The following is a 9,718-nucleotide window of genomic DNA, read 5'->3' on the forward strand; positions in this document are numbered from 1 at the left end:
TTCATTGTTGTTTTCGGTAGACGAAACATCCGTAAGATTCTTGGGACTGATCCGAGGCTCTCTGGCGGCAGATCGGAAGTCGAACAATCCACGCGGGGGGGGGGGGGGGGGGGCTCTCCGCCGATCATGGTGGATTTGATATAGGCTCGGGTGACCCTGTGTCTTCACGGTGAGGCGGCCTCACTTAGGACGACGCTATGGTTTCAGAGGTTTTCAGCCAATCACAGTCCTCGGGGCCGCCTCACCGTGAAGGCACGGGTCACGGGACTAAATCCACCATCACCCTCCTGGGCTTATGACCGCTGGGCCGGACCGGGCTGCTGGAGGGAGGTCAGCAACGTGCCGTGTTTCTTTGTGCCTCTGTCACTTTTGGAATCGCCCAGCTGCCATTGATGTTGCTACTTGTATTGTACCCTCGCATGGGCAAGACAAAGGGGATGAGCGATTTAATGTCTGATGGTACACTGCTGGAATTTTTCTGTTGATTCAAATAATTTTCCAATGCTTTGAGGGTAAAATGGCCATAGGGTAAAGAATCGTCATTGTTTTAAAACAAAGAAAGCTCCTTCAAAGTACACGAAAACATTCTATCATGTCATATAAACGGAAATTTCCGCTGAAGTAAGGGAATTACCATAAGTTCAAAGGAACAATAAGCTATTTCAGAGAAATGGGAAAGAAGAACAGCACGAATAACAAGGTGGCCCGAGATTCGTCGCCCGTTTCACCCCTCCAACTGAGCGACGAATCACAGGCCTCCTCTTGTTATTCGTGCTGTTCTTCTTCTCCATTTCTCTGAAATAGCTTATTTTCTCGGTAGATCTCCGTGAGAGCCAACGGACATATTCAGAAAGATCGCTTTTCGTCCTTTTCGTACACACACCTCCCGTATAGCTCCGTCCTTGTGAGCAGTCTGTATCAGCTGAGGGCAGCAGGCCGGGGAAAGACCAGCCCCGTCGTCCCCGTCGAGATTCTATTTTCTGCCTAAAATCCGATGCAAATGCGATCGAAACCACACAATGGAGTGGTGATGGGCCGACGCTCCTTTGAACAGGGAGGAGGGGGGGGGGGGCTCGCACTCTCGTACACCTTACGAGAGCAGACCAGGGGACGTCTACTCACAAGAGCTCCGTGAGAGCCTCTGCGTCCTGCGACCGGCGGTGCGGGACCCGCGGGATCCGCGAAACCAAATTGACCTTCATCCCCCCCCCCCTCTCTCTCTCCTCTCTCTCCTTTTCTTTTTAAAGTTTTCTCTCCCCCTATCGCCCCTAAAAATATTCGTTTTGCAAAGTATGGATGGGGGAGGGGGTATACCAAACCAAGCCACATCCGTTAAAGTGGTCATAGAAAGCCTCACGTGCGCGTCGGCTCACAAATACTAATAAAAGTGTCGCACAAGCATTTGTACCTCGCTCCGATTTAGCGCACGTGACGATTAATGATTTGTCCACTGGGCGCCTGCAGAGAGAAAATTGGAAGTGGAAAAAAAGGATACTGCCCCCTGTGAGATTTGAACTCACGACCCCTGGTTTACAAGACCAGTGCTCTAACCCCTGAGCTAAGGAGGCGAGGTGGTGGAGGGGATTGGGCGGTGCGTACTGCATCCGCTTCCCCCTCTCCTCTGACGGCGCGGCGCGGCGGCGGCGGCGGCGTCGTCTGCTAGACAGGAGGGCTGGGGCGGCCATCACACTTTATAGTTGTGCCCGCTTGCCAAAACGCCAGAGAAAAGCCAATAATAATCGCACGCCCGGTGAAGTGGGGGCGGGTTGCGTGCGCCGAGTCCAAAGTGTGACCTCTGGGCGACCCCCCTTCGAGCTGAGGCAGCCCTGGCAAGCGGCAGGGAAGTCAAGAGACTCTCTTTGGACGGTCGCGGGACGCAGCAGGAGCGCTCAAAGGACATAACCTCACCTCCCCTCGACCAAGTTTGAGAAAACCCGCGGCACAATGGCAGAGGTGAGCGTGTTTCTCTCGATGTTTTGCAAATTTTCGGCGTCGGATGCGTTTCGCAAATGTACAGACTGTCATCGACTGGATGACCTCGCACCCGTTTCGCGCCAAACTAAATTTACACCAGCGCCCAAAGGTGGCTCTGGCTGTTTGGGTTTACTTTGAGTTGTAAAACCGTCAGAGCATGGGTCGCTCTGTGATTCTCGGGGCTACAAATGTTTGCTTCTCTCGCACTGTGCACTCTGATTGTCTTGTGCTATGTGAGGGGCAGTAGACGCGTGGCCAGTACTGAGTCAATCATCCCTTCTGGTGGTCCTCATACAGATCTTGCTGGGTACTCAGCCTGTCACAAATGGGAGGTAGTATTGCACTGTTTGTGCCCTTGTTAGAAAGAAAATTCGATGGTTGATGTTGTGTGAAATAAGTGTTGATCATTGAAATATTTTTTCTCGCCAAAAGAGTTACGCTGAAAGGATTTTGATTTTACGTCTTTTATTGTTTCAGGTACCAAGGCTCAACTTAGATATGACACCTTTCAAGGAGGCAAAGCTCCCAATTATCTGGGTCCTTGGTAAGTTCTATTTGCTCATGATTTATAACTCACTCTTTCTTGGTTTGGAAAAATATTTCTAATTTGGTGATTTTTTGGTTTTTGTTTGTAGGTGGCCCTGGCTCGGGCAAGGGAACGCAGTGCGTTAAAATTGTGGAAAAGTTTGGTTACACTCATATTTCGTCCGGAGATCTTCTGAGAGCTGAAGTTGCTTCAGGGTCAGATCTTGGCAAGTCCTGTGAAGCGATCATGAAGTCAGGCAGCCTGGTTCCAACGGTATGTCATATCACCCATGTACTATTACTTTCTTTTAACAAGCTGTTTGTTGTTGTTGTTGTTGTTGTTGTTTTTGTTGTTATATTCAACAATGTTTGCTTTTTAGGGTGTGATCATGGACCTAATGAAGAAGGCTATCCTTGAGGCAGTTCCCACCTCCAAGGGTTACCTTATTGATGGTCTACCTCGAGAATTGGGGCAAGCAAAAATATTTGAAGAAGAGGTGAGAACAGCTCTTCTAGATTTATCATCATTCTGTGCATGGAAAGAATGTAGTTTAATAATCGTCTCTCCTTAGATATCCCCTTGCGCACTTGTTCTGAACTTTGAGGTGTCAGATGAGACCCTTAAGGCCCGCCTTCTTGAAAGAGGAAAGGGCTCTGGCCGTGTTGATGACCAGAATATTGAAACCATCTTGGCTCGCATTGAAACTTTCCACCAGATTTCCGAGCCAGTCATCAAACAATACGCCAACTTATGCAAAACGGTAAGTTCAAATACAAGGCAGACATTTAAATTCTGTGCAGTGACTGTTTTCTGTAAACATTTCCTCTACTGATTTTTTTTCTCCTACTCACAGATCAGTGCTGAACGTGCTGTAGATGAGGTTTTTGCTGATGTAGAGAAGGCCCTAAGTTCACTTGCTTAAAGCAATTTTTTTCACTTTTCCATTTATTCATCTTCTCTACCAAATGTTGCTGTGTCAAAATGTTGGTGAAAGAGTGTCACTTCTGAACTTGTAACTTTAAAAGTAGGAAATCGCATTTCTTATTTTTGTCACTTATTTGCAACTTTTTTTGCTCTTATCATTTCAATTTCATTGCTTTTACTATTTATTGATTTACAATGTTGTTTGATATGCTCATAACTCACATTCAATACCAATTTATTTTAATCTTTGACTGTTTTCAGAACAAATGTTGTGTGAAATCAAAAGACATCGAACCATAGCACAGTCACTGCTTGATACTAGAGTCCTCTATTTATCTTACTTGAATAATAACCAGCGCTTTTTGTAGTTTGATTGTGGTTTTACCAAAGAAAAAATCAATCTGTTATTAATCAACATTTAGTCGGGCAGTAGTTTTAGAAATTTTAATGACAATACTTTCATTATAACTTCATGGAAGAAAACTTACTCTCTATTTTTTGTTGTTGATTAGGGTTCCACAGTATTATTTTGCCTTTATAAATTATTGCCAAAATGTCCTATATTTTTGCGTCCAGGGTAAATGTAATGTTTCATTAAGAAACAGTTTTGTATTTTATGATGCTAGTCCTGTTATACCCTCTTGCCTTGTCAATTGAAAAATTTATTTAATTCGAATGTTCAGAGTTGAGATGAAGAGCGTTCTTGTCAAGTTCGAAATGTCTAATGCTCACCTCTCACTATGTTACCATCCTGTACAATTATGTTGACACGTGTTGTTGTTGTTGTTTTAAATTTTATTCTTGGTGATATTTTGTTTGTGCTCAATTCAGGATGCGTTGATTAATGTGTTTCACAATTATATGCCAATTTGCTCACAAAATGCATATGTCTCCTCCTCCTATGCTCTATACGCATTATTCGGGTTGAAGAAGGGAGTGGGGAAGGTGGGTAGAATGCTCCCTCCCTCACACTATGTACTCTGTCTTCCCCCGGTGGGAATCACGGGCTGCACAAAGTTAGTCGGCCTCTTGCCTCGCGACCCTTTCCCCAAAATGAACACACACACGCACACATGTGTCTTCCTGTCGGAGGGGACACGACGTGGATGTGACGGGACTACGGACTCTTCCCCATTATCCCATCAGCAGCGGTTAGCCTCTATGGCAGGCCGGCTTCATCGAGGGCCTCGTGGCCCCATGGCCCCCGGGGTTGCCCATGCCGGCCGTCATGTGCTCATGAAGGCTGGCCGGGCACGGCCACGGCGCGGACCCTCCAGACGCGGTGACTCCTCGCCGTGCCCCTCCTCCCCGCCGCCGCCTTGCCCTTTGACCCCCAACCCCCTCTGGCCCTGCTGGCCGACGGCGGGCCGCCGCCTGGCCGCCTGGCCGCCCCGGTGTGGGTCCAGTCCAGCAGCAGCCGAGTCGAGGACGCCGACCGGGCCCGAGCTACACGTCGACGCGCGGCGTGAGGATTGTCCTCCTGGACCCGGACCGGCCGGCGTCGCGGCCAACGCTATCCGACTGAGGTGAGTGTGCGCCCGCGGACCGACGGGGTCACCATGGTGTGACGCGGTTGGGGTGGTAGTGGGAGTCGGTAGGTGGTGGTGGTGATCATCGTGGTGTTGGTGATCATGGTGGTGGTGGTGGTGATCATCGTGGTGGTGGTGGTCATGGTGGTGGTGGCAGTTAGTGGTCGGGGTGACCATAGGTGGTGAAGGCGGTTGGGGTGGCGGAAGATAGTGGTGGTGTCGCGCTCTTCTCCAGCGAGCTCTCCAGCGAGATCCCCAGAGACAGTGACGAATGACCCAACAGCGCGCGGAGCGACCCAGCGGCCGTACCTCAACCGGAGCAGAAGGTGCCGTCACCTCCTCGCACACGCAGAGAAGGTCTCGAAGGTCGTCCTCGGCGTCCACTTCGTGGCGATGGGGGGCGCGTTTAGTGCAAACTCGCCATTTCCTGCCCCGGCCGCCGGGCGGGCCCCGCGGGACGGCGACGGCGACGACGTCGTGGTCGCGGTGCGTGGGTGGCCGTTTGGAGCCGTGGAACTAATGCGCCAGTAGTGCCTCAGCTGCACGTTACTGGCACTACTGGCTCCTGCACGTGCGGCGGCCGCGGCTCGGCCCGGTCCGCAGGGGCCGAAATAAGGCAGGGAAACACACACGATATGTACTTCCCCAGTCCCAGTGTCCATACGCCCACGGTAGCGCATTAATGGATTTTGCAGGAATGCGCTAGAATCGGACTACTCTGTGTGATCGCGCATTCAAACGAGCTCGCACCTGTGCTATGCTGAGCACGCTGACCCCTCTGACCCCCTTCCCCCGCCCACGCGACCTGAACCCCTCCTCCCCTCCCCGTTAGCGATCACATAACGGTGTGCGTGTACGTGTGTGTGTGTGTGTGTGTGTGTGTGTGTGTGTCCTTCATGGACACTTTGGGCAAAGCATCAGATCAAAGCAGAGACGTATTTACCCACATCGTCGTTCGGTCAAAAGGTCCGCGCCGAATGAGCGTATGAAACGATGTAAAAGAATGTTGGCGTTCAGAAAGGTATCAGACGATAGCAGCTGCCCCCCCTCTCCATATCCCCTCCCCCTCCCCCCTCTCTCTCCGAGCGAAGGTCAACGGCGCGGCGCGCAGCCGCCGGGCCGCCGGGCGTTCAAAACACAAACACTGGAACCGGACGGCGGTCCGGGCTCCGGGCGGGCCTGGAGTCCAGGCAGCGGCTCCAGGTGTGGCGGCTCCAGGAAGTGGGCGCAGGTACCCGCCTATAGCGCCAGTACGCATTCGTTGCTGAATGAAAACTATTTATGGCACAATATTTGTCTGTCGCATTCATTGATGAATGAAAACTATTATTATTAAAAATTACACTTGGTTATTGCTTGATGAATGAAAACTAATATTGCTTAATAATATTTGGTTTTTGCATTCATTAACGAATGAATGACAACTACTACCATTATTATTATTGTTTTATAACGCATGGTTATCGCTTCCGGGCGGCGACTTTGCAGTGGAACTTGTTTACAAGCCTTGCAAAAACAAACAAATTTGCATACGGAGGGAGTGAGGCAATCGCGTGTGTCCCAGCTTATCGTAAGGCAGCCGTCGTTTTAGCGATCCCTTTCTTCGGGGTCGCTGTCTTTGTCTTCCTATTTTCGCGCATCGCCGCGAATCTTTTCTCGTCCCGTTCATCGGCTCGTGTCCGTGTCCACCCACGACCGGTTTGCTAATAATGTTTGCACGCGCATCCTGACGACACACCTTTAGGCAGGCGTCGTCGCGGCCGTGAGCGTCGTGAGCGTCCTGACCGCCCCCCCCCCTCTCTCCCTACACCACCACTCAAGCCTCAGCTTCGGTTCAAAGCCGAAGTGTGCGGGCCCGAAGCCTCGGCTCTCGGCTCTGCTCTCTCTGTTCGGCACGTCGTTGGTTGCGTCCGTCACCGAAAGCCGAGCCTTACACACGCCACACGCCAACACACACAGCCGAAAGCCGAAGCTTCCCCTCTAAAGCTTCGGGAATGAGTTGGCTTCGTTTGTTGTCCCCCCCCCCCCCCTTCACGCCTGCACCGAACAAAGGAGCAACAACAACCATCACACCGGGGCCGCAGCGGGGCCGCCAGAGCCAGAGGATCGGTCCGGTCCGGCAGAGTCTTTCAGGGTCGAGGGCGAGGACGAGGGGCTTGATGATGACGATGAGCACCAGGTCGTCTCCCCTTCACTACATTACTCTACACATTTTCGAACGCCTGGCGTCGCTAGAGGTGCGGGGTGGGGTGGGGTGTTGCGGGGCGGGGCGGCCAGCTGTGCAGTGTTTTGGTTCGGCGGCGGCGTGGCTCGGCCGCTCTGTTCGGCCGGCCCGGCCGCGGCGCGCGGCGTGCAGTGAGCGTCGAGCCGGAGGAGTGAGCGGTCGCCGTGCAGGCAGGCAGCGTACGTTGCGCTCGAGCCCATACTGTTGCGCCGCCGGTGTAGCTGCGGTATAAAGTCGTCGGCGTCGTTGCTGCTGCTGCTGCTGTGGTGGTCGACGTTTGTGAAGTGCAATAAACCCCCCCGGACCTCCGACCTGGCCGCGGGGTCGTGCGGCATGGCCAGCTGTAGCAGAGGGCGCGCGAGGTGCATCGAGAGCGAGCACCACCACCGTCCCGGACGTCCTGGTCGAGCGCGCGAACAGGAGGCGAGGAGGAGGTGAGTAGTCCCCGTCGTCGTCGTGGTGCTGCACTGCAGTGCACTGCGCGCGCGAGGAACTCGAGGACACGCTGCGCCGCCGCCGCGGCCGCGGCCTCTTGGACCCGGGCCAGGACGGCGCCGTCGTTGCCGACGCACCGCGACCGCCGCCCCGCCCCCCTTTCCGTATGGGGGCCAACGACGGCGACGACGTGGAGCGAACTGAACGCGAACGTCTTCAGCAGCGATGACATGGAGACAGACACACACGTGGAACAAAACAGAGAACAAAGACTCCTGCTCGACTCGTCTTGTCTTTGGAGACCCGCCCCGTCCGTCTGTGTGTGTGTGTTGGAGTGTGTTCCGGGCGCACCCATGCCGCCTCGTGTCGTCGAGCGCAACACGGGGCCCATGCGGTAGAGACGTGGACCCCATCCCATAGGAGGGGGGGGGGGGGAATCTGAAGATGGAGCCCCTGCTGCCCCCCCCCCCCAGTCGGGCCCGGCCGCAGCAGCAGTAGCAGCAGCAGCATACTAGACAGACTAGACACCCCCTCCACAACGCCCCCTCATCCTCATTCCTGGACCGGTCCAGTCTCCATGCTCCAGGTGTGTGCGCGTAGGCACGGGCATCAGCAGCAGCAGAGCCAGTAAGGACTCCCTCCCCCCTCCTGCCTCGTGCCCGGCGGCGGCGGGGACCCCATAGGGAAGTCCATTCCTACATCTCCAATGCTGCCAAATTGTTCATACGACGCCGCCGGTCTTCCCCGCCAAATTTTGGGCAGGTTTCTCTTGGACGTCGAAACTCAGTGGATCATGTAAATGACTGCGGGAAAATGACACCGGTAGGAGTCTTTTGCAAGTACACTGACATGTCCAAGGTGAAAATGTACCACCCAATCGCAACGGTTCGTTTACTGGTGCCGTTTTTAGACAGTCCCCAAGGCTGTCTCTATTTTTATTTTGTTATCGAAATGAAATTCCTCAACAATCTCTGTGGAGGTATTGCCATGCCGCGCGCAGGATGAGTAAGAATCCAGGGATTCTACGTCTGATGAGACAGGAGGGGGCTTTACGGAGGTCCCCAGGAGGAGGAAGCTGCCTTCTACAACCCGTCCTCTGAGGAGGGGGGTGGGGTGGAAGAACGTTTCCAGGGGCTGCCGCTGTGTGATCAGGATCAGACGCCGACGTTGGATTGCCGTTCGCCCGGTCGGTCCGACGTGCGTGTGTGTGTTTGTGTGTCCGAAGACGGCTCGCTGACCCCGCCTCGTGGTGTGGGTGACTGCCCGACCGGGCCGGCCGGCCACACTTTCGGCCCTTTGCCAACGAGGAACTGCGGCCGATGCCGCGCCGTCGTGGTGGCGCTGTTGGGCGAGGCAAGAGGCTGCCGAGGGCGTCGTCGCGCCGTCGAGCGGGCTTTGTTGGAAGGTCGCACGGCCGCCCAGCGCTCCGACCGGCCGCGAACCTTGTGATAAGACGCAACATGGTTTCGCCCCCCCCCTCCTCCCTCCACTTTACCCCCCGAAATCCCTCCTCTCTCCCTCTCCCGCCTCTGGGCGCAGCAGCAGCAGCAGGGCGGAGGTGGAGACAGCGCCGGCGAAACAGAGTTGCTCGGCTTGGACCACCACCCTACCACCCGGCTGGCCTGGCCAGGACAGGACTTCGCACCGCTTCGCACTCGCGCGGTCACTTCGGAGGAGGAAAGTGGTTTTGGTCGGTCCGCTCCGCGCGCCGCGCGCCTCTGTCGTCGCGCCGTATTACATCGCGCACCAAAAACCGTGAAGCGGGAGTGCACTTTATGAACATCGGTATGGACACAGGGGGGTTGTTGGAAACCCTGGAAAGTTTCCGGAAAATTTCAGGAAACATTACGGCGAAAAACGGAAAATTTCCGGGGAAAAAATTGAAAATTTCCCAGACTCTGGAAGTTTTCCGTCATCTTCCCGAAATTTTACGGAAATTTTACGGAAATTGTCTGGAAAATTTTAGAAATTTTTGACCCTAGGACACAGTTGGCAACGCTGATTGGGCAGTTTTTGTTCGGTTTTCTCTCCGGAGGTTGGGTTGGACTATCGCCTCCTGCGGCCCGGCTGTTCATTGTTGGGCAGGGATGGGTATGGATGGTTTGG

At 53.9% G+C, this 9,718-nt stretch overlaps 2 protein-coding genes and 1 non-coding gene across 5 annotated transcripts in view; 2 read left to right on the plus strand and 1 right to left on the minus strand.

Moving 5' to 3' along the window:
* Nucleotides 1-1,495: 1,495 nt before the first annotated feature.
* Trnat-ugu (transfer RNA threonine (anticodon UGU)) lies at nt 1,496-1,568 on the minus strand. Its single transcript has one exon. It is a non-coding gene; the product is annotated as a tRNA-Thr (tRNA).
* An 82-nt stretch (nt 1,569-1,650) lies between these two features.
* Nucleotides 1,651-4,305, plus strand: LOC113202702 (adenylate kinase isoenzyme 1). Of its 2 annotated transcripts, none has more exons than XM_026417068.2 (6): nt 1,651-1,953; nt 2,452-2,518; nt 2,610-2,773; nt 2,880-2,996; nt 3,072-3,260; nt 3,354-4,305. In XM_026417068.2, the coding sequence occupies exons 1-6, from the start codon at nt 1,945-1,947 to the stop codon at nt 3,420-3,422; spliced, it is 615 nt and encodes a 204-aa protein (XP_026272853.1). In that variant the 5' UTR covers nt 1,651-1,944; the 3' UTR covers nt 3,423-4,305. The 2 variants fall into 2 exon arrangements, with proteins under 2 accessions (XP_026272853.1, XP_026272852.1); XM_026417067.2 differs by lacking the exon at nt 1,651-1,953 and adding an exon at nt 2,098-2,306.
* A 523-nt stretch (nt 4,306-4,828) lies between these two features.
* The window catches only part of LOC113202703 (lysosome membrane protein 2-like), a 13,977-nt gene continuing 9,087 nt past the window's right edge, over nt 4,829-9,718 (plus strand). The window contains exon 1 of one of the 2 annotated variants that reach the window (XM_026417071.2): nt 4,829-4,950. The gene's annotated coding sequence lies outside the window, so the exon portion shown is untranslated. Of the gene's footprint in view, nt 4,951-7,290; nt 7,612-9,718 lie in introns of those variants that run through there. The other variant, XM_026417069.2, reaches the window with a different exon arrangement.

The sequence above is a fragment of the Frankliniella occidentalis genome, unplaced genomic scaffold (genome assembly GCF_000697945.3).
Source record: "Frankliniella occidentalis isolate FOCC.00 unplaced genomic scaffold, Focc_3.1 Scaffold9, whole genome shotgun sequence".
NCBI classification, from domain to species: Eukaryota; Metazoa; Arthropoda; class Insecta; order Thysanoptera; family Thripidae; genus Frankliniella; species Frankliniella occidentalis.